The sequence below is a fragment of the Marmota monax genome, unplaced genomic scaffold (genome assembly GCF_021218885.2).
Source record: "Marmota monax isolate L192 unplaced genomic scaffold, Marmota_monax_Labrador192_F-V1.1 WCK01_AAM20220418_F8-fsc00291, whole genome shotgun sequence".
In the NCBI taxonomy this organism is placed as follows: domain Eukaryota; kingdom Metazoa; phylum Chordata; class Mammalia; order Rodentia; family Sciuridae; genus Marmota; species Marmota monax.
The window spans coordinates 124,741-147,443 of NW_026693329.1; the positions used below are offsets into that span (position 1 = coordinate 124,741).

Consider the following 22,703-nt stretch of genomic DNA (forward strand, 5'->3'; position numbering starts at 1 on the left):
CTGGATTTACGGGATGACTGGGAGGCACTCTGAGAACAGGTTTATAGGGCAGTCTGGGGAGCAGGGGGGGTTCACCCGGCTCTCCCCAGGGGGCGAGGCCGTTACTGTTAGGGGCGGGGCCTCTCGCTAGCCCCGCCTCAGCCTCGCCCGCCCAGCGGAGCTGCTGCCGGGGAAACCCAGTTTCCGAGGAACTTTTCAAGGCCTCCGGGCCACCACCGAGGACAGGGCGGGACGCGAGAGCTCGGCGCTCCCAGGGACCGGCCAAGCGAGGCGGCGGGCCCCGGCGGGCCGCCCGGAGGAGGCAGCTGCGCCATGGACGGGCCATCTTTCGGCGAGACGGCTCTGGAGCAGGCTCTGGCCGAGCTCTGCGAGCTGGACACGACACTGCTGACCGACATGGAAGGTTCGTTAGGACAGGGGGAAGCACGGGCGGCACTCGGGCCTTGTCTCCCCGGCCCGCGCAGGGCGCTGCGGAGCGGGCGGCGGCTCGGTGCTGTGCACGCGGGGCTCTCTAACGTCTCTGGGCTGCGCTGTGGGCCTTGGGGTCCCGCCTTTCCGGCGTCCGCCATTGGTGTCTCGCGCAGCGCTTTGGGGTGCGGGCCCTCGGGGGCCACACCTCGCTGGGTCCCTTGGCGACTCGGGTCGGGACACGTGCGTCTCTAGGTGTCCGGGGTTCTGTACCGCGTCCCCAGTCCGGCGGCGGCGGAGGCTAGAGCTTGGGACCCGGGCGTCGCCGAAGCTCCGCCCCCGCCGTGACATCAGCGGGGGTTACTCACGGTCATTCCCTCCGGCCGAGAGTTCAGCTCGGCCCTGGAGCTCCTGCGCATGCGCATGGCGCTGTCTCTTGTCCTCCCCTCCCCTGAAGTACAGGTGTAGGATCGCAGTAGCTTCCGTGCAAATTATTGAGCATCTACAGAATACCATCCCGGCCTAGGCACTGAGGGCTGACAGATCCAGGCTGTCCCTCTTATTGGGGAGTACAAGAGTTCCCAAGGAAACCCACAGACGGGTATTTAGTTGCACTTCGGTGATGCAGGGGTGTGGCTACTTTGGGTCCAGCGGTCTGGAGAGGTCTCTTCCGACTGATTTGAGCCCTGGGACCAATGGGGAAGAATGTTTTCAGGCCAAGGCCAAGGCCAAGGCCAGGTCCCTGAGGAAGGACCTAAGTTTGAGGGTTAGTGGAGGGTTTGCCTACAGGGGATGAGCTGGCCCATTGAGGACCAGAGCAGAGCAGTGGTGCCCACTTGCACCCATTTTTAAATTTTTTTCAGTGCTGGAAAGAACTCAGGTTGTCCCCCCATGCCAGGCCAGGGCTCTATCACTGAGTCACACTCCAGCCTCTTAAACTGCATAAAACACTCTGGTGGTTATACCTAACGGTGGCAGCAGGTGCCAGTTAGGAGGCTGTGGCTTCCACTTTCTAGATGGTGAAAAATGAATCCCTCTGGGAGATTATCCTTCACGGTTGCTGTGCAGGAGTTTTAGAAACACCAGCTACTTGGCACTTCATTGAAGGGGAAGTTGAGACAAAAAGCACAAGCTGCCTGAATTCTCACAACCTGGATGGACATGTCCATGGAGACTGCGGCCACCCTGGGGTTGGCAAAACCAACCCAACTAAGCCACCCCAAATCCTGCCCTACTGACTCAGCTAGCAGTTCTGTAGCTCTGGGCCCAGTGGGCACAGCCCTAGAGTGCCAGTATGTGGGCATTGGGGTCCAGACTTGAGCCTGAAGACTACTTACTTCCTTTGCTCTCTTGCAAAAACCCTCTCACCTGCTAAGCCTTCCAGAAAAATGAGGGCGGGGGGGGGTGGCTGATGCTGAGGGGTGTTCAGGCCTCTGGTCCTTCACAAAGGCCTCTACCTTTCCCACTGACTCATGGACAGAGCCATGGTTGACTGAAGTAGGAGGATTGCAAGTTCAAAACCAGCCTCAGCAACGTAGCAAGGCTCTGAGGAACTCAGCGAGACCCTGTCTCTGAATAAAATATAAAAAAGGGCGGGCTCAATAGTTAAGCGCCCTGTATTCAATCCCCAGCACCAAAAAGAATAAAAAATAGGAAAAGAAGCATCATTGGTGTGAGCAGCCATTGTGGGTGACAACCAGGGCCCTTGTTGGGATGGGGCCCAAGTCTTCCACTCTACCAGAGGAGTTCTCAGTTTGCATTCACATTTTCTGTTTTTTCACCCTACGATACAACACATTGTTTTCCATTGTAGAAAAATTTGGAAGCACAGGTGAGCAAAAATAAAATAAAATCTCTCCTAAACCCACCACCCAGAGATAAACAGCTTACTGCTTGTGTGTGTGTGAAGATGGCTGCAAACTCTTCATCCACTTTTTAAAAACTTTATCGAGGTATAATTTACATATCATAAAAAGCAAAGAAAAAATAATAATTTATGTGCCGTTTTAGATGCATCAAGTGATTTTTAGTAAATTTACTGAGTTGTATAACCATCAGTAGTTGTAGAGTATTTTTATCACACTTGTAAGATCTGTTGTGCCTGTTTGTATTTCCCCCTCATTCTTCTCCCCAGCTGCAGACAACCATGACTCTATTTTATTTATTTATTTATTTTAAGTTTTAGGTGACCACAATATCTTTATTTTACATTTATGTGGTGCTGAGGATCAAACTCAGTGCCTCATGCAAGCCAGGTGAGCACTCTACCACTGAGCCACAACCCCAGCCCATATATATATATATATATATATATATATATATACACACACACACACACACATATATTTTTTTAATAAATTACAATAGAATCCATTGGTCACAGCAGATTGGAAGCCTCTTGGCTCACATCAATGGCCAGAGAACAATCAAGTTCCCTCATTTATCTGCGTGATCCCTTGTTGATGGACATCTAGATTCTGGATTATTTTGTTCCATAAACTGTGCTGCACCCTGAGGCCAATCTTTGCCCAGATCCATAGGATGATAGGATGAGACTCTGGGAGAACTGCTGGTTATAGGCCTGAATGGCGCTTTCCAAACTTCTACCAGGCTTAGAGCTGGTGTAGAGAGAGGTGGGTTGGGGGGTGTTAAGCCCAGGTGTCCTGAGGCATGAATGAGGAGCTTTTGGAGTCCCAGGAGGAGGAGTCCCACTGCCTCCAGCAGTGGGGAGAGGGGTGGGAGTGGGGTGTGTTGACTTGTGTGCTAGAAGTTTCCTCTTGTGGCTGGGCTGGAGGATCTTATGGACTGAGCACTTAGGCTCTGTGTTGATGATCTCATTGAATCCTCTCAACCGCCCCAATTGGGTAAACTTAGGATCTTTATCTTCCAGATGAAGGTCTTGAGGAACAGATAGGGCAAAATGACTTGCCCAAGGTCACAGGGTCTTATAGGCACAGCAGAGCCAGGATTCAGCCCCAGGCTCTGGGCTCCAGAGCTCCTGAGCTTTCAACTGCTGGGCTCCTAAGACAGAGTGGCCAGTTGGGGAATGTGCTCTACATTTTTTTCTGTGGTCCTGGGAGTGGGTCATAGAGGGGCTTGGAGTGGCTTTAGAGCCAAGAGACTGAAAACTGGCACGAGGGAGCCAGCTGAGGGCCCTGAGCCTCACCCAGCCCAGCCACCTGCCTCCTCCAAACCCTCTGTCATGTGAGTGGATTTTGGGGTGGGGCTGCCACCTGGAGGCCTCGTTTCTGTGGGTGATGGTGTGCTCTGGGTCTGAGCCCAGCCACTGCACCCTGACCTCAGGTGAGCTCCACCTTCTCCCTTCCTTGCTCCCTGCTTGGGGTCCCTGGTGGCTGGGGAAAGAGAAGGAAGGAGAGCAGCCCTTACACATGTTGAGGATTATTATTAAGCCTGTGGCAGGCCTCACCTCCCTGCTGAGGATTAATTTATCAGATCTTGCACAAGTTTAAAAGTGCAGAGGAGTTGAATGGAGACAGAATTGTGATTGGGGGCCAGGAAGGGGAACTAGGCCCAGCTGAGGAGTCTGAGGAGTCATTCTGGGGGCTGTGGGCAGCCCAAAGTCTTTGATGAGACTCATTCACTCTCTTGTCTGAATACCTTCATGTCTGCCCTGTCCCTCGGACCCCAGATATCTGCCAAGCTCTGATCAAGTGTGGCCTCCTGGTAGGCCCTCCTGGGTCTCATCTCAGCTCCCCCACCCCAGTGCCACCTCACCCCAAGTGAGCAGAGCTCTCCTTGGCCTGATGTCCCTCCCTCTGTGTCCAACCCCACCTCTGGGGGGCCTTGTTTCTAGCCTGTGTTTGACTGCTTTCTGGATCCAGACCCACCCTGGTGGAGAGGGCACACTGGAGGCCCCCTGCTGCCCACACCTCTCCCTAGGGTATCTCAACTTTCTTTCTAGTCCCACCAAGCACTAGCACTCCTTAGGAAACAACTCTAGGCTGCTTACTGCCCAGCTTTGGGCATAAATGTCCCCAGTGCCCCTCCAATAATGTTCTGCTGTCTCAGCATGGCATTCAAGATGTGCAAGATTTGCCAAGCCTGCCTCCCCCCATGACTTTGCCCACCCATTCAGAACCCACCTCTCAAGCCCACCCCTTCTCCCTCACCTCCATGTGCAGAGCCCTCAGGAGGAGAGCCTGAGAGGCTCTCTCTTCCCTTGCCTGTTTCTGCCTCTTGGTATCTGATCTACCTTTAATCCCAACATGGCCATGAACTGCTTTCTCTAGGGAAAGTATCCTGTCTTTCTGAACCACAGGGGCCTCCTTTGAAAAACAGGAAATGGTGGCTATCAAGTTTGCTGTCTCTCAGTCCCTGAGAGTTCAGTCCTAATTCCTCTGCAGCTGCAGGGCTGGGGGAGTGCAGAGGACCGTGCTGGGAATGGGCCCAAGGAGGCAGGTGGCCAGGTGACTGGGAGTTACCTCTTGCCCGACAGTTACTTAGCTGAACACAAACATCTCGAGTGACCTGGTCAGACCTGGTCAGCTCCAAGCAGGGGTTGCTGCCAGGTAGAGGCCTGAGATTTGGACTTTGCCTGCTGACAGGTATAGCCTGGGTTGGAAGTGTCTCTGGCCTTGTCTCCTGCCAGCCACATGCCCTGCATATGTGCTTTTTGACCCTGGGACTGGCAGGGACTTCACAGTCCTATCATCCTATGAGCCCTGCATTCGATGTACCCCACAGAGGTAGTTGGGGGTAGTGGGGACTTCTAAAACATGTCAGGGGCTCCTGGCAAGAGGGCAGGGAGCCTTAGAGCTGGCTCCAGCTATGGAGCCCTCTGGGTTCAGGGCTTGTTAGCAGTGGGCCAGGGTCGGGGGGCCTGTCCCCAATCCCAAAATTTTGTGACTTGGAGATTTTCCCCTAGATTTTTCCTCCCAACTGACCTCCCCCACAAGCTTTCTCCCAGCAAACCTTGCACCTCCAAGTTGTTCCTACCAGGCTCGGGGTGGAGCCCAAAGCTCTTCAAGTCCATCCTGCTATGTGACCTTGAGCAAGAGCCTTGATCAAGGTTCTTATCTCTGACCTTTATGTTCAAGGGGGAGAGTACTAGAAAATTTCTTGGACTTGTGAGGATCAGATGTGCTAATTTAGGTCAAAAGCATAAGTAGCGCGTGACACATAGTAGGCCCTCAACAGTGCCAGTTACTGTTGTTATTACCACCGTATAGAACACTTACTGGGGACTTTGATATATTTAGCTCAACAAATGTTAGCAACAGTTCTCCAAGGAGCCTGTGCTAGGAGTTTCCAGAGTGTTCCAGGCTATGGTTCCAGTTCTGAGCACTGGCCGTGGGTTGGTCCTGGCTCTCTGCATGAGACAGGTCTATTAGGCGTCCCCTACTACCAAGCAGGGACAAGCACCCTGTCCTTATCCATTGAAGGTGGAAGGAGATGGTGTCCCTGTGCACTGTGCAGGTAGGGATTCACTCTCAGCCCCTCCAGTTGCCAGCCTGGTGTGACCCAGGCCCAGTGGCAGCTGACCGGGAGTGGAGGGGATGTGCCACCGATAGGAGGCCAAGCCCCTGGATTGCTTCCCCGGAGGGCCAGCTGGGGAAGCTGAGGAAGCTTACTTCCTGTTGTGGGAAGTGGAGCAGATGTTTCTCCATCTCCCACCACAGTTGTTAGTTTCCTGGTTAAGTCACATTAAGGTGGCCTTGGAAATGCAAATGAAGTGCCTTTCAGGTTTCAGTCACACCACTCTGGTACTGAGCAGAGCACCTAAAAGTACATTAAAAACAATAAAACCTAGTGCTGGTGATGCTGAGTAAATAGATGACACTGCAGACATGGTTGTAAAGGGATTTATCTTTCTTTGTTTTTTTAAATATTTATTTTTTAGTTGTAGTTGGACACAATACCTTTATTTGCTTTTATGTGGTGCTGAGGATCGAACCCAGGGCCTCCTGCTTGCTAGGCGAGCACACTACCACTGAGCCACAACGCCAGCCCAAGGAATTTATCTTTCCTGGAAAGCAAAATGACTCTAAAATGACACACGCTGTCTTTGCTTCAGGTTTAAAACAACCCAAAAGGGAGAGGAAAAATTATAAGAAAGCCACAGCATTGCTATTGAGTCTAGGAATAATAATAAGGGAAGACCCCAGGTTGGGATAAAATCAGGGGCAGTTTGTGGGGTGGTCCCTTGAGTTTCAGTTCTGGAATGACAAGAATGTGTACTGCACCCCGCCCTCGATTGAGACCAACTGTCGAACCGGTGCTGAGTGACATCTTGCTTAATCACCATATTACAGCTTATATTAAGGATCACTGGTGTAGGTCAGGGACGAGCCCCTGGGGAAAGAGGACGGGTAACTGTTTTACAGGACAATATGGCCAGGTCCAGAGGAGGGGAGATTCTGAGGTGACATCTGAGTATGTTTTGAGGGAATTGGAATTTGCCAGGTGGACAGAGAATAATGGGAAGGGCATTCCTGGCAGAGGGGACCGCCTGGGCAGTGGCATTAAGGAACAAGATGGGTTCAGAGAGCAGGCAGGGAGAACGAGGCTCTGCAGGAGCTGGGCTCAGTGGGACCTCTTGGCCGGAGCCCGACTGCAGTCCACGCAAACCCAACAGGTATTCCTACTGTGCTCAGGCCTGTGCTGGGGAAGGCTGGGGTCACAGAACTGGTTCTGATATTGGCTCTGCCTTGAGGGAGCACAACAGAAACCTGGCTCTGAATTTGGCATGGGGAGGGGTGGGGACATTGGGTCCTGGGAGTGGGGAGTGATTAGGAAGGCCTCAGGGAGGAGGCCGTGCCCAGCCGACCCATAAAGAGCTCTGTGTTTTTCCCCTGGGTTCTTGCACTATGTACACACTTCCCAAGCTGGGACCAATGACAAGGCAGCTTGGGACAGAATCAGGCTGGAGCTGAGGTTCACTCCTGGCCCTGGCAGGCTAGGGCTGCAGAGTAGGCCTTGGGCTCAGCAGATCTGGGTTGAAGTCCCAGATCCCACCTTGGCAGCAGAGGGACCCCAGGCACCGAGTCTCTGAGCCTTGGTTTCCGTATCCATCAAGAGGCCTGTGACCAGGTGCACCAGGGCTCATCCCATTCCAAGAAGAACAGGCGCACACTTGTGCCCTTGGGGCATCTGTGAGCACACAAAGGGCAGCCTGTCCCCCTGTTGCATACATGTTGCATACAGCCAGAGGGTGCCAGCACCTGCTGATCTGAATGATCAGAAGGATCAAGGAGGGGCTGGTGGGAGCCGAAGGATTCTGGGCGGTTCAGGCAGGCGAAGCTGGTGCTCCCTGGAGTGATGGGCAAGTGCCATTTCCTCCCCAGCCCTGCAACCTCCATCGCCAGGCAGAGATGGCGTGCTCCAGGGTCCCGGGAGCCACCCACCCTGTGTTCTCCCCTGAAGGCGGTGCTCCTCGGACTGACACTATTTACACCATTTACCCTTCACAGAACCTTTGATCTGCATTGCATGGGACCATTTGCAAATCTCTGAGAATCAGTGTCTACGGCCTAGGTGAAAGAGCCAGACAAACCTGGGTTGGAATCCCGACTCCATGGCTGCCTCTCTTGCCCACCACTCCCTTCCCTGCAGCCATCCCATCAAGCTCGTGCCCACCTCAGGACCTTTACACGTGCTCTTTCTTCTCTCCAGGATGTCCTTCCTCCCTTCTGGCCTGGTTTCACTCAGGTTCCACTCAGATGCTCAGGCAGGCCTGAGCTGACCACCTCATTTACATGTCTGGGGTTCAGGGACTTGTGTGGGTTGGACAGATTGTAGAGTTCTGTGATAGTCAGAGCTGGGCTCTCTGCAGGTTCATGGATTGATTCACAGCATGAATAGGCCCGAGTCGTTAAAGCCTGTTCTTCCTTGGCCTTCAGAGGGAACTTGGAGGTAGAGCCAGGAGGGGTTCAGGTTTCCTGTTGGATCTTTTGAACTGTACCTTTACAAGCCAGCTTCCTGTAGGAGCTTGGTAGAATCTGGGCAGGAGAGGAGGGGAAAAGGAAGGCTCAGGCTTGGGGAGGGGCTTCACAAGCCTGGAAGATGGAGGATTCAGAGAGCATCTGGACCCACTGAGGCCTAGAACTGGGCCATCCCCCTTTCCCTCAGTTCAGAGAGTGTATAGAGACCAAAAGTGCTTCTCAGTGTCCACGGGCAGCCCAGAGCTCAGCTCCCCAGCAGCAGATGGTCCACAGTTTGGGCACCATGGGTGTGCCTTTTGAGACTTAACTGTCCTACTCCTAGGGAACTGGGACTTAACTGTCCTGCTGACCTGGGGTGAGACAAAAGAGGTACTCCCTTTAATGGGACACCTAGGTGTCCCACTTGCCTCACCCTAGTTTAGCCCTGTTAATTCCCCAGAAAAAAAGAATCTCGGTCAAATTGTTATAGAGCCTAGACTTGAATAATGCAAGGGTCAGACACTACTTGACTTTCCAGTTCTAGAGATTCCAGTTGGTGCAGAGGAAACCTTTGTTGAGGCCTTATTGGGTGGTGGGTGCTTTGCACACTTTGCTTTCCCAGAATCCTCATCCCTGGAGATTTGAAGAGTGGAGACAGGGCCTAGAGACTCAGAGAAAGGGAGTGACTTGCCTCAGGACACACAGCAAGTAGGGGCTGAAGGAAGAGCAGGCCCTAGCATATGGCTCCAGATCCCTCAATTGGCTACATCTTTAGAGGGAAGCTATGGGGCTGGCTCTCAAGTTTCCATCCTACTCTTACCTCTAGCCATCAGCATCTACAGAAATGGGCCAGCAAATCTGGCTCCAGGGAAGAGTGAGGTGGGGTCTAACCAGGCCACAAGTTCCAGGGGATGGCTGTACCTTTACAAGCCACCAGGTGCCTAAGGGAACCCAGACTCTGTGCCCTGATCCTGTAGCTTGCTTAGCTTAAGCTGTGCCCTCGGCTTGAAGACCAGCCCTTTGTACCAGGGTCGAATTCTTCCTCTTGGGAGCCTTCCCTGAGTCCTGCGCCTCAGGGGGTCAGTGAGCAACTGTCCTCTCTCTCCTTCCTCCTCAGTCCAGATAGGATGGGGGTGTCGACAGAGCAGGGAGGTGGCAGAAATAAGAAAGAAAAAGGGTGGAGAGGATGGGACTTTCTGGTGGCTCTAGTCCTCTGTCTCGGGTGAGTTTCAGATGGGCATTTGCCTGCGGGTCCTGCCACACTCTAGGATTTGAAACTGGGGAACAAAGTCATGAAGAGACCGAGTTGGGGGAGTCCACTTTTGGGAGACTCCTGCCTGGAACCCAGCCCCCTATGTCCTGCTGGGCTGGGACTCTTCCTCGACTTGTTCACCTGAGCTCAGGGCCTTTTTCAAGAGCAATGCTTTGTTTTTGTTGGGGGGTTGGGGGTTGGCAGTGGAGCAGGTGAGCACCCACAGGCTGACCAGAGAGGGAGGTAGAGGTGCCAGAAAAGACTTTTGTTGTCCTTGGAACCTCCCACGAGGCCATGAAGGAAGAACCTGGGAAAGTGGTGGGGGCAAGGTGTATGTGAATGAAACTGGGAAGAGAGATCTGGGGCCCCAAGAGACCCCAGCACCCCAACATGAGCTGCTGAGACACTGGGCTGGCCTGGCCAGGATTCCGCCCTCCCACGTTGCAGCAGAATGGGGACTGTCCTTGCAGTTTGAGGCTGTCAGGCTGCTAGCCAAGCTCTGGGTATTTGTCTGAGTGGTGTTGAACTTTTACCTTTGACAGAAGGGGACACAGGCTTAGGTACCACCCCGCTACAAACCCTCAGAGCCTGTCACCACTGCCTTTCTCACAAAGGGTCTCAGGGACTGGGTCCTGGTCTCCTAGGCCTATATGATGGTGAGTCAGTCAGTTTTGATACCTACTGGGGTCTGAGACCCAGAAGTGGTGTGCAGACATCACTGACTGCAGAGGGACGTCTGAGCTGGGAGTCAGTAGACCCTGGATTGTCAAATTTGGGGCAGGAGGTTCTCTTGCTTATTCTAAGCTGCAGTTTTCCCTAGGCGGTCTTCTGGATTGGGATCCTTAGACCCTTCCTTGAGGTGGGGGTTAGCCCCACACAGGGGCTGCCCCTGAAGGGAGAGGTTCCTGTACCCACTGCGGGTAACATCTGGGAGTCCTTGGTCTTAATTCAGAGCCACATATTCTCTCTCTTACTTTTGTCCTTCAAACCGGGAGATAAGCTTGCCCCATTTCCCTTGTCCCATTTCCCGGGGTAGTAAACTGAGGCTTGAGCGGTCCAGGCTCGCTCAGGGTGAGCTAGCAATTTGTAACCACAGAGCTCGGGGCGTTGCATCCCTGCCCGGTCCTCCCTTGCCCGACCCCCAGCTCCGCGGCACTTCTCGGAAGTGGTAATGGGAGGAGCGGGGAGCTAGTGAGGGGGATGACCGCTAGTAACCCCGGCGGACGCTGGCGCCGAGCGGGTTAAAGGCGGACGCCCGCGAGTAACCCCGGCCCCATTCAGCGCCGTGGGGTGAAACCCGAGCCCAGCCGCCGTCGGGGTGGGGCGGGGCCCTAGTGAGGCGGCGGCACTGCTGCTGATTGGTCGCTCGCGCTCACCCCATGCCCGGCCCGCGGCCCCGAGGAGGGCGGGACTGGGGGCGGGGCCTCTTTTGGGGGCGGGGCCTGAGGGCCGGTCGGGGCGGGGCTCTCTGAAGCTCTCAGCCGGCTTTAAAACTCCGCCGAGCCTTGACAGGTGAAGTCGTCGCGGGGACGCGGTCAGAGCCAACCGCCTGGACGCCCCGAGGGGGCGGGGGGCGCGCAATAAGGAGCCATGGATTGCACATTCGAAGGTATTTGTTGGAAGACCTCCGTTTCCTTTATCACATTGCCTCTGGCCTCCGCTGCCGGTCACCGTCTCGGGTTCTCACAGAGGGGGCGTGGAGGCCCCTTCCTCAGGGAGAGGGCGCACCAGTTCCCGGCTCACCGGGGGAAGATGGTAGACCACCCTCCAACCCCGTGAGTCCCCTCTGCAGCCCGAGGAGTGGGTTTGCTCAGAGATGCAACAGCAGGACGGTTACACTAATGGGGTTTAAGTGGCTTTCCCCGTATCTCCTTCTCCGGGCAGGGTCAGGAAGAGGCAAGCGGTAGGGCCAGTTGTCTTGTCTGCCAGGCAGTCCCACTATAAAAGCAAATGCTGTCTGTCCAGACTTCTTCCTCCTCATATAGACTTGTTGGGTCGCCCTGCTTCTTGTGAGGAGTAGAAAGTGGGAGTCCTGGACTGTCTACGATTGTCAATTTCTATTTGGGGAGACTGTTTCCCCCATTTATAAAGAGGGTCTCACCTGAAGTGGGCTGAGGAGGGGGAGTCCTGCAATGAGAAGTACGGTAGGACTTTATGATCTGCATAAATCTGAAGGGCCCACAAAGTGTTTCTTTTTGAGGATCCAGGGAAGCTGAGTCTGCCATGCCCTCTTTCTCTGTTGATGGCCTTAGACAGGTTCCCTCTTGGAGTGATGTTCTTGCCTTGGCATCTGTGGGTAGACAATGTTGTCTCCACTCTGCTGAGCAAAGCTTCAGGCAGTGTTGCCAAAAAGGGTTTAATCCTTTCTGTTGTACAGATGAGGAAACTGAGACGCAGTGAGAGGAGGGGAGTAGCCCAAGCCCTAACCAAGTGGTAGGCAGGTGGTCAGCAGAGATGATAGGCAGGGATGAAGCTCAGGGTGGGGGACTTGAATACTTTAGGACCCTGGGATTGTGCTTATGGATTCCCAAGAACCCTTTGATCCAGTAGGTGGCCTCCCTGAGTGGGTTAGAGGGCCCTGGGCTGAGCCAGTAAGGCTGCTAGTTGCCAGCTCGGGAAGAGGGCCCTTGGCCAGGCTGGGACTGAGGCAGGGAGTATGTCCCAGTCTGTACGAGGAGGAAGAAGTCTGGACAGACAGCATTTGCTTTTATAGAGGGGAAACCAAAGCCCTGAATGGCCAGACCTGGGTCTCGAGGCCACTTGGCTGCAGCGGGGCCTGGGTTTGTGCCCAGAACACACAAAGACACACTGGTTGGCTATGTGGCCAGCAGCTGGCTCAGGCCCAAGTCTCTGTCTGTTCAGCGGAGGAATGGGTTAGTGTTAGCAGCTTCCTTCTTTGGTACAGCAGGGAAAGGTGCAGAGGTTTGGCATTTTGTGAACCTGGGTTTGAATCCCCTGCATGCTCTTGGAATGCTTGTGGCCCTTATTGAACTTCGGTGTCATTTTTTGCTTCCAAGATAGGTGGGCTAAACTTCTGAGTAGGGGTAGAGGCCTTGGGGTCAGGTTGGTCTGGACTTAGTTTTGTTAGACTAGTAACTCTACTGTTCAGTTTCTGCATCTTTAGAAGGAAGCACCACATTCTACGCAATACCTTCTTGCAGCTGAATGTCAGGGGGATTATGAGTGCAGTTTAGCCCCATCAATGTGGGTGGCCCCAGTGTAGACCTGGATCTTGATTCAGGCCTACCCTTCTGGCCATTTCTGGACTCTTCTCGGCATGGGTGAGGACCCTGCTCTGACCTGGGCTTCTCTTGGAGGTCTGCCCTCTTGGTTGGCCCTCTCTGGAGATCCTAGGCTGTCCCAGGAGGAGTAGGCCGTGACTGCACAGCTGGGTCTGGGCACAGGCCATCTTGCCACCTTCTCAGGGGCTCCTTTCTCAGCACCTATATATTCCCCCTGCAAATTGAGAGGATGGGTATCATCACTTACCCCTCAGTAGTCTTAGATTCTGTGTCTAGAGGACCCTGCTGGGCAGCTTTGAGGAAAGAATCCAGAAATGGCCAGTAGGTGGGAATGGGGCCCACTGCAACTATATGAAGACCCTCTCTGTCCTGTACCCACTTGCCTTCTACCTCTGAGTCCTATGACCAGGTACCTTCCAAGAACTGGATCTGCTAGGGCTCTTGAGGCATGCCCTGTTTTCACAGACTGAGAAATACAGGCCCAAGTGGTGCTGGAACAAGTCTGTCCTGGGCCTATGGACCCCTTTTGTCTTGGGTGGAGTGGGCACTTCTTCACCAAGCTAGGTCCTGGAGTGTGTGGTAATGGAGGACTGCCTGGAAGGACAGGAGAGGCTGTCTGGAAAGGCTTGTCACCTGCTAGGCAATCACTTGGTGCCACTTCAAATCCACATTGTAGATGTGCAAGAATGTAGGGATTCAGAGGTGGCTGTCCCACGGAGATAGGAATGAAAGTTTACTGTGGTCTACATCAACCTATAGGAGCTTGGGGGTGTAGCAGTTCTTAGCCTGTGCCAGGTCCAGGGTTCAGTTCCCAGCACTAAGCCAAATAAAACAAACAAGACCCCCGCTAAAATACAGGCCATCCCTGGCTCCCCAGAAAGTTTGGTTCTGGGCAAGGTTTTTTTTTTTTTTTTCCCCCAGATGGGGTCTGGCTGTGTTGCCCAGATTGGCATCAAAATTCCTGGGCTCATGGGATCCTCTTGCCTCAACGTCCCAAATAACTGGGATAACAGGCATGTGCCACCACACTTGGCTTAGGCAGGGATTTTTGTCTTGTTCACGGTGCCTGTCATGGGGTAGGCTCTTGGTACCTGCTTATTGAATGATGAATGGATGAATGAATGAATGAACAAGCGTGGGCCCACGGTGTGCGATGGACTGAGTATATTGTCAGACGATCAGGCAAACATGGGGCTGTGGTAGGGGGTCAGACCATGAAAGGCGTAATCTCAGATCTGACCCCAGCTCAATCCAGACGAGTGGTGGGGCAGGGTAGGGAGCCTCGTGGTGTCCACCCTGTCTAGTGTTATTAGGGCTGTTGGACACACATGCTGGATCAGATGTCGCTGAACACGTGTCTGAGAGATGGCTGTTTGTCCGAGAGTGCTGGCTTGTGTAGGTGGCTCCTGTTGCTGTGGATTTACCCCCACACGAACAGCTGTGGGTGATCAGGGAGCAGACAAACAGGCCCTGCTCAGGTCCAGTCTCCACTCATATGCTCTTCTCTCTTCCCCAGACATGCTCCAGCTCATCAACAACCAAGACAGCGACTTCCCTGGCCTGTTTGATCCACCCTATGCTGGGGGTGGGGCAGGGGACACAGAGCCTGCCAGCCCCAGTGCCAGTTCCCCAGGCAGCTTGTCTCCGTCTCCTGCCTCACTGAGCTCCCCTCTGGAAGCCTTCCTGGGGGACCCTAAGGCGGCATCCCCACCTTTGTCCCCTCCCCAGTCTGCACCCACCCCCTTGAACATGTACCCATCTGTGTCCCCCTTCTCCCCTGGACCTGGTATCAAAGAAGAGCCAGTGCCACTAACCATCCTGCAGCCCCCTACCCCACAACCCCTGTCGGGGACCCTCCTGCCCCAGAGTTTTGCATCCTCAGCCCCCCCACAGTTCAACTCAGCCCCTGTGTTGGGTTACTCCAACCTTCCTGGAAGCTTCTCAGCAGGTAAGGGGGGTGTATGGAGGGAGGGGACATTGGGGACAAGGCTGCCAGGAACACAGGAAGAAGTGTCAGTCATGGTCCTAGTGGAGGAATTTGCAGGTTCTAGAAGTTGAGTGTCCACTGTGCGGCCTGGGTCGCCCCATTGCTAGCGGCATTTCTCTGTCCTGGGTGCTGGGTGGAGTACTGCCTCCCACCAGAGGCCTGGCTGGCACATTTGCATCAGATCCTAGGCAGGGCCTGTCCCAATAGAAAATATGGGAATATTCCAGATAGGGACCATGACTCACTTGGGGCCATACGATGGCAGAGCTGAAGGGCAGGTTGAAAGTGGGTGAGGGCAGCCTTTGCCCGCAGCCCCAGGCTTTGTCTCTGCAGGGACCCCTCCTGGGAGCACCCAGCAGCCGCTGCCTGGCCTGCCACTGGCTTCCCCGCCAGGGGTCCCACCTGTCTCCTTGCATAGCCAGGTCCAGAGTACGGCCCCCCAGCAGCTGCTGACAGCCACAGCGGCCCCTGGAACGACCACTGTAACTTCACAGATCCAGCAGGTCCCGGTGAGGGGGTCTGGTCAAGCTGTGGGAAGGTGGTGGCCCTAGGCCCCTACACACAGCTTATGGCCCAGGCCTCTGCCACTCCAGGTCCTGCTGCAGCCCCACTTCATCAAGGCAGACTCCCTGCTCCTGACCACCATGAAGACAGATGTGGGGGCCACTGTGAAGGCTGCGGGTATCAGCTCCCTGGCCCCCAGCACAGCTGTACAGACGGCGCCCTTGCAGGTGGGCGGTCTGGACTGGGCAGAGGCTGCGGGGCGGGGGGGGGGGGGAGCCTGTGCACGTGCGTGTCCTCCTGGTAACCTGTGTCTGGCCTTGCAGACCCTGATGAGTGGTGGAACCATCCTGGCCACAGTCCCGCTGGTTGTGGACACTGACAAGCTGCCCATTAACCGGCTGGCAGCCGGCAGCAAGGCTGCGGGCTCAGCCCAGAGCCGTGGCGAGAAGCGCACAGCCCACAATGCCATCGAGAAGCGCTACCGCTCTTCCATCAATGACAAGATAGTGGAACTCAAGGACCTGGTGGTGGGCCCCGAGGCAAAGGTGCGGGCAGAGCCTGCAGAGGTTCAGGCTGGGGCAACCAGAGCCCTGTCTACTGGTTACACTTTACCGAGGGCCTCTGAGATAAAGTGCGTGGGAGGGTATGCTCGGCCTGGTTGTGTAGCAGTGAACAAGAGGGACAGAAATCCTGCCCAAAGGAACTGACATTCTAATAGGGAGACAGACATTTACCAAAATAGGTAAGTCAGTGTTCAAGGACCCCACATGGTGCCAGGAAAGAAAATAGGGCAGGAAGAATATGGTAAGAATTGCAAATCTAAATTGGGTGATCAGAGAAGGCCTTGGTAAGGTGATACATGAGCAAAGACCTGCGGTATGTGTTTTAGATATTAATCCTTATTTCTGCCTGGGAGGTAGAGGGAGGTAGGTACTATTGGGGAATATTTGCACAGGAACATTTTAGGCAGAAGGAATAAGTGCAGAGGTCCTGAGGCAACTGTGTGGCAAAGTAACTTTGTGCTCCCTTGCTAGGTTGCCCGCAACCAGACCTGACTAGCCAACTGTTTTCTCTCTCTTGCCCCCTAAAGCTGAATAAATCTGCTGTCTTGCGCAAGGCCATCGACTACATCCGCTTCTTACAACACAGCAACCAGAAACTCAAGCAGGAGAACCTAAGTCTGCGAACTGCTGCCCACAAGAGCAGTGAGTCCTGGCCTCCCCTCCCCTGCCTCTGGCCACACCCTGCCCAGGCTCTGGCCCTGCTTCCAGTAGGCCCTCCCCTCAGCCCTGGCCCCACTTTCAGTTCTGGCTGTGCAGTAACCAGCCCTGTCCCAGTTTCCCCGTTCCTTAGAACCTGGGCCATACCCCACCCCACCCTACGCCACCCTAGGTCCCTGAGCTCTGATGTGACATATTTGGTGTTCACCCCAGCTCTGTTCTTTCTGGCCAGCAGAATCACTAAAGGATCTGGTGTCCACTTGCAGCAGTAAAGGAAACACAGATGTGCCCATGGAGGGTGTGAAGACTGAACTGGTGGACACACTGACCCCACCACCTTCAGATGCCAGCTCACCCTCCCAGAGCAGCCCCTTGTCCCTTGGCAGCCGGGGTAGTGGCAGTGGTAGCAGCAGCAGTGACTCGGAGCCTGACAGCCCAGTCTTTGAGGACAGCCAGGTTGGGTCCTGCAACACTGCCCCTTGTCCTCTCCCGGGGATCTCTTCTGAGTCCTAGGGCTGGATCAGGGAGAGGCCCCTAAAGGAGCTGACCTGCCAGTTCATAGACAGAAAAACAGGCCCAGATCCCTGTGGGGCCCCGACTCCTCCTGTAGCCCTGTGTTCCCCAGGGCTGTCCAGCTGCGTCCTCACCTCCTGCCCTCCACCTCCAGGTGAAGCCAGAACAGCTGTCATCTCCCCATAGCCTGGGCATGCTGGACCGCTCCCGCCTGGCCCTGTGCACACTTGTCTTCCTTTGTCTGTCCTGTAACCCCCTGGCCTCCCTGCTGGGTGGCTGGACGCTTCCTGGCCCCTCGGATACTGTGGGTATCCACCACAGTTCTGGGCGCAGCATGCTGGGCACCGAGGGCAGAGGTAGGACAGGCCAGCCCGGGGATATTTGGGAGGGACTTTTGGGTTGTAGACCCGTGGCTGTGGACTGGGGTCTCTGGATTCCCTGGGAGCCCAGCCCTTCCTTCTGTCCACAGATGTCCCTGACTGGGCCCAGTGGCTGCTGCCCCCTGTGGTCTGGCTGGTCAATGGGCTAGTGGTGCTGGCCTTCTTGGCATTTCTCTTTGTCTGTGGGGAGCCGGTGACACGGCCCCACTCTGGCCCTGCTGTGAACTTCTGGAGACATCGCAAGCAGGCTGACCTGGACTTGGCCCGGGTAAGGGACTAGCTGGGGAGAGAGTGGGCAGGGCAGCATCAGGGCCTGCAGGCTAGGAGGTGCTGAGCAAGCCCCTGGCTCCCTGATTTCTGTGTGCACCATGAATCTGCCCCGTTCTTCACTCTTGCTCTCCTCCAGACTCTCACTGACTCCTGGGTCCTAGACAGAATGAGACCCTCGGAGGCCACATCATTTTTCACCTGGAAACTCCTTGTTCCCAGGGGGACTTCACCCAGGCTGCTCAGCAGCTGTGGCTGGCCTTGCAGGCACTGGGCAGGCCCCTGCCCACCTCCCACCTGGACCTGGCCTGCAGCCTGCTCTGGAACCTCATTCGCCACCTGCTGCAGCGACTCTGGGTGGGCCGCTGGCTGGCCGGCCATGCTGGGGGCCTGAGAAGGGACTGTACCTTGAGGGCGGACGCATGTACCAGCGCCCGAGATGCAGCCCTCGTCTACCATAAGCTGCACCAGCTGCACACCATGGGTATGACTGGGCGTGGAGCTGGGCAGAGGGGCGCCACCGTGCTGCCTCACGTGGCCTCCTGGCCTCATGCCCCACCTGCTTTCCAGGGAAGTACACGGGTGGGCACCTGGCTGCCACCAACCTGGCACTGAGTGCTCTGAACCTGGCAGAGTGTGCGGGGGATGCTGTGTCCATGGCAACGCTGGCGGAGATCTATGTGGCAGCTGCCCTGAGGGTCAAGACCAGTCTGCCCAGGGTCCTGCACTTTCTGACAGTGAGTGGGTGGTAGGCTGGTGGGGACGGGGCTGGGGGCTTGTCTTTGCAGCTCTTTCCCGTGGTTCCTGGGCATGGGGCTGCACAGAAGGTGGCAGCTGGTTACGAGGTGGGCTCTAGGCCCAGCTGGGGTCTCAACAGGGGTCTGGGTTTGAGTCCCTGCCTGGCGCCAGTGTGACAGCCCAGCTCCCCTCCCCCACAGCGCTTCTTCCTGAGTAGCGCCCGCCAGGCCTGCCTGGCACAGAGTGGCTCAGTGCCTCTTGCCATGCAGTGGCTCTGCCACCCCGTGGGCCACCGTTTCTTCGTGGATGGGGACTGGGCCGTGCGCAGTGCCCCGCGGGAAAGCCTGTACAGCTTGGCCGGGAACCCAGGTGCTCTCTCACCCCTGCCCCTGTCCCTCATCCTGTGCCTTATCCCCCATTCCTGTCCCTCATTATCCCCTGCATCTCTGGATGTCCTCCCCCCAGATTACCCCCCTATGTGGGTTGTAACTGTAGGGCTGTGGGGACTCAAGGCCTGGCTGGTCCTCTGTTCCAGTTGAGGCTCTTCAGAAGCAACATATGGGTCAGAGGGATGACAGTTGATTTGAGAGGCGACCCCGGGCCACCTCGTTGTGGAGTGAGGAAGTGAGACAGGGAAGGGGTGGCGCCTTTGAAGCCAGTGTGCAGGGGCTAGGCCGTTTTCCACCTGCCTATGGTAAGGGCCACTCCTAGGACCAAAGCTGGCACTTGCCATGGGAACGGGGTGGACCCCGCCCATTCAGGAAGAAGGCCTTGGTGGATGTAAAGTGGGGGGTGGGCTCCTCACTCACCCCCTCTTACCCACAGTGGACCCCCTGGCCCAGATGACACAGCTTTTCCGTGAACATCTCCTGGAGCGTGCACTGAACTCTGTGGCCCAGCCCAGCCCCAACCCCAGCCCCGGGTCAGCTGATGGGGACAGGTAAGTGTCCCTGTGCCTCCAGATATCACCAACATGTAGTCCGGGAATGACCATGTCTAGGGATCTGTGTGGATTACCAGAGCTGGGACTATTGTTCACTTGCTGGGTGCCCCCCGAGCCTGTGTTGGTCTCGTTTTCCCCACCAGCCAGGCAGAATGTGGCCCTTGGTAGAGCCATGGGGTCAGGCTGTCCTCAGGTAGGCATGTAGGACCAGCAGTCCCACAGGACTCCCAGGACCCCTGCCATCTGTTCTAACAGCCAGTCTTCTCCTGCCACAGGGAATTCTCAGATGCCCTCGGATACCTGCAGCTGCTGACCAGTTGTTCTGATGCTGCTGGGGCTCCTGCGTGCAGCTTCTCCATCAGCTCTAGCATGGCTGCCACCACCGGTGAGCCTGAGACCCCTGCCCCGGACTCCCTGCTCAGCCCAGACACTGTGGCTGAAGGTTCAGGGCACCCCTCCATCCTCTGCAGGCACAGACCCCGTGGCCAAGTGGTGGGGCTCACTGACGGCGGTGGTGATTCACTGGCTGCGGCGGGATGAGGAGGCAGCTGAGCGGCTCTACCCCTTGGTGGAGCATCTGCCCCGTGCCCTGCAGGAGACCGAGTATGTGCCAGGCCAGATTCTCCCTGCCCCGCACCCCCCCCCCCCGCCTCCCTTCCTGGCCCCTCAGCACTGTACTTGCACCCGCCTTTGCTCTGTGTGGTCAGGGTCACTGTGCTTTCTTTCCCCTAAGTCCAGAGTCAGGGCAGATGGGTGGGCCTTCACTGACTGGCACTCTTCTGCTCTGGCCCCCACAGGAAACCCCTGCCCAAGGCGGCACTGCACTCCTTCAAGGCTGCCCGGGCTGTGTTGGGTCGTGGAAAGGCAGAGTCTGGCCCAGCCAACCTGGCCATCTGTGAGAAGGCCAGCGGGTACCTGAGGGACAGCCTGGCCACCACACCAACTGGCAGCTCCATTGACAAGGTGAGGGGTGGGCTGGGGGCCTGCTGGTCTGGGTCACTGCCTTCTCCTCCCCAGTCATTTGGGGTTCGCCCAAGGAGCTCAGGATTGGGGGCCTTGGAGACTTTGCTTTGGGCTACAGTTTAAGTCTAGGGAAGAGTGACTCTCCCTGTCTGGGCTGAATCTCCATGCCCAGGAAGGGTGTGGGGCAGCCTGGCCGGGCTCCCTGGAGGGCTGCTCCTGGGGTGGGTGGTGACGTGGGGGCCTGGAGAGGCTGTGGCCCCACATGCATTGCGCGTGTATGGCGGGTGCAGTGCCTCAGCAGTGCAGCCCGGAGCTGGCCCCTGGTGCGCTGGCCCCAGCCTCCCTCCCGGAGCTGGAGCCCTCTCATGACCCTGCCTTCCCTACCTGCCACCCCCAGGCCATGCAGCTGCTCCTGTGTGACCTGCTCCTGGTGGTCCGCACTAGCCTGTGGAGGCAGCAGCAGCCCCCAACTTCAGCACAGGTGGCTCAGGGTGCTGGCAGCGGGCCCCAGGCCTCTGCCCTCGAGCTACGTGGCTTCCAAAGGGACCTGAGCAGCCTGAGGTGTCTGGCACAGAGCTTCCGTCCTGCCATGAGGAGGGTGAGTGCCTGTGGGCCCCCCACCTCACAGTGAGGACATGAAGCAACAGTTGCCAGGAGGGAGAGAGCAGGGACGAACTTCAACTCTCCTGCCCCTCCCAGGTGTTCTTACACGAGGCCACAGCCCGGCTGATGGCAGGGGCCAGCCCTACCCGAACACACCAACTCTTGGACCGCAGTCTGAGGAGGCGGGCAGGTCCTGGTGGCAAAGGTGAGGGTGGCTCACCTTACAGAGATGTGGGGGCCCTGGCTCAGCATGCAGCCCTCTCCACTACCCCTTTCCTCGCCCAGGTGGGAAGGGCTCAGATGGGGTGTGACGGATATTGGGGATGACTGCATGTGGGTGGGCGTGAGAGTGTGTGTGTGTGTGGGGGGGGGCTGAAATCCACTGGAGGTGACACCATTTGCGGTATACAATGCATTTGTGACTTTGAGTCTGTGTTCTACTGGGAAAGTAGTCACGGGCTCCATATCTGTTCCTCTGACCGTGGGCAGAGGAGAACCTTCGTGACTTGTGGGGCTGGTCCTCGACCGCCCCGCCCACAGGGTGGAACAGTAAGATAGCCCCGCCCCTGATGCAGCCCTGTGTGTGCAGGCGCGGCGGGGGAGCTGGACCCGCGGCCCACGCGGCGGGAGCACGCAGAAGCTCTGCTACTGGCCTCCTGCTACCTGCCGCCCGGCTTCCTCTCGGCGCCGGGGCAGCGCGTGGGCATGCTGACCGAGGCGGCTCGCACGCTTGAGAAGCTGGGCGATCACCGGCTTCTGCACGACTGCCAGCAGATGCTCATGCGCCTGGGTGGTGGGACTACAGTTACCTCCAGCTAGACCTCCTGCGTGGCGTCCTCCACGGTCTCAGTGTCCCGGTCTCCACGGCTCACCCGCGGCTGCTCCGTCCCTGAGGGGTGGGAAGCGGGAGGCGCAACCTACCACCAAAGCCCGCTCCTCAACTTGACAAGCGGCCGTCAGGATGGTGCTGACCTCTGGTGGCCGATCGGGGAATTACAGGAGCCGAACCGCCCGCGTTCCCCCCACCGCCCTTGCTCTGCAGGCACCTTAGTGGCTTTTTTCCTCGCTTTTCTAGAGGGAGGAGGGGGTACCTTTCTTTGAGCTGAGGGGGGCCCTTCCCCAAGGTGCCTCTTTCCCTTCTGGGGGAGACTTGTACATAGTGTAGATGGGTGGGCCCGGGTGGGCCAGCCTCCTTGCCTCGGAGGCTCATGAGCTACTTTTGCAAACTTTATTTTCGTAGGTTAAGTTTTGTACAGAGAATAAAAAATGACGTTATTTATAACCTTGGTTTTGTTCCTTTGGGGATGAATATGTGTGCTGGACATGCTGACCACACACCTTAGGGCCTTTTTCTTCAGCACCAATGCCAAGGTCTCCCATCCTCCACCCCTCATAGGACAGTATTTACCCCCTCCTGACCTTATGACCCCTAGCTGACCTATCCCACTGATCTTGGGCCAAATGTTCGTCTGTATTCAGTTAGGGCCTTGATGGTTTCAGTTGTCCCTGAAACTCCTGGCCCTGACTCGGTCTGGGGTGACTTGGAAAGACAGTGTCCTCCAGGGCCTGTTTGACAGGAGCTATAACTTGGGCCTCCCAGTATGTCTGGAGTGTCTCAGCTCCCTCACCTCCTCCTATCTGTCCTCGGAGAAACCCTGTATCAGTCAGAATCTGAGGTCACATAGGCAGGTGAGGCCATCTGAGGGTGTCTCCTGTTCTCCAGAAATGGGCTGAATCCCTGATCACCCCCGCACCTAAAGTCTGGTCCCGAATCCCAGCAGAATCTGGTCAGAATCCATGGGC

At 56.4% G+C, this 22,703-nt stretch overlaps 1 protein-coding gene across 5 annotated transcripts; it reads left to right on the forward strand.

Annotated features, from left to right (window-relative positions):
- The first annotated feature begins 179 nt into the window (after window positions 1–179).
- Srebf1 (sterol regulatory element binding transcription factor 1) lies at window positions 180–22,182 on the forward strand. Of its 5 annotated transcripts, none has more exons than XM_046456737.2 (19): window positions 180–403; window positions 14,299–14,730; window positions 15,103–15,272; window positions 15,363–15,500; window positions 15,597–15,818; window positions 16,364–16,478; window positions 16,726–16,949; window positions 17,161–17,362; window positions 17,476–17,654; window positions 17,876–18,137; window positions 18,224–18,390; window positions 18,592–18,760; window positions 19,217–19,331; window positions 19,610–19,719; window positions 19,805–19,937; window positions 20,132–20,297; window positions 20,695–20,895; window positions 20,997–21,105; window positions 21,490–22,182. In XM_046456737.2, exons 1-19 carry the CDS (start codon window positions 313–315, stop codon window positions 21,717–21,719), a joined length of 3,435 nt encoding a protein of 1,144 aa, XP_046312693.1. In that variant the 5' UTR covers window positions 180–312; the 3' UTR covers window positions 21,720–22,182. The 5 variants fall into 5 exon arrangements, with proteins under 5 accessions (XP_046312693.1, XP_046312691.1, XP_046312694.1 ...); XM_046456735.2 differs by having other exon boundaries at window positions 181–403; window positions 15,103–15,278; XM_046456738.2 differs by having other exon boundaries at window positions 181–403; window positions 16,729–16,949.
- Window positions 22,183–22,703: the final 521 nt, after the last annotated feature.

Bases quoted from the DNA above. Each gene is read 5' to 3' on its own strand.
- Srebf1 (XM_046456735.2), top strand. From the start codon at position 313: ATGGACGGGCCATCTTTCGGCGAGACGGCTCTGGAGCAGGCTCTGGCC. The intron at 14,731-15,102 runs GTAAGGGGGGTG...TTGTCTCTGCAG, and splicing joins TCCTGGAAGCTTCTCAGCAG to GGACCCCTCCTGGGAGCACC. The intron at 15,819-16,363 runs GTGCGGGCAGAG...TGCCCCCTAAAG, and splicing joins TGGTGGGCCCCGAGGCAAAG to CTGAATAAATCTGCTGTCTT.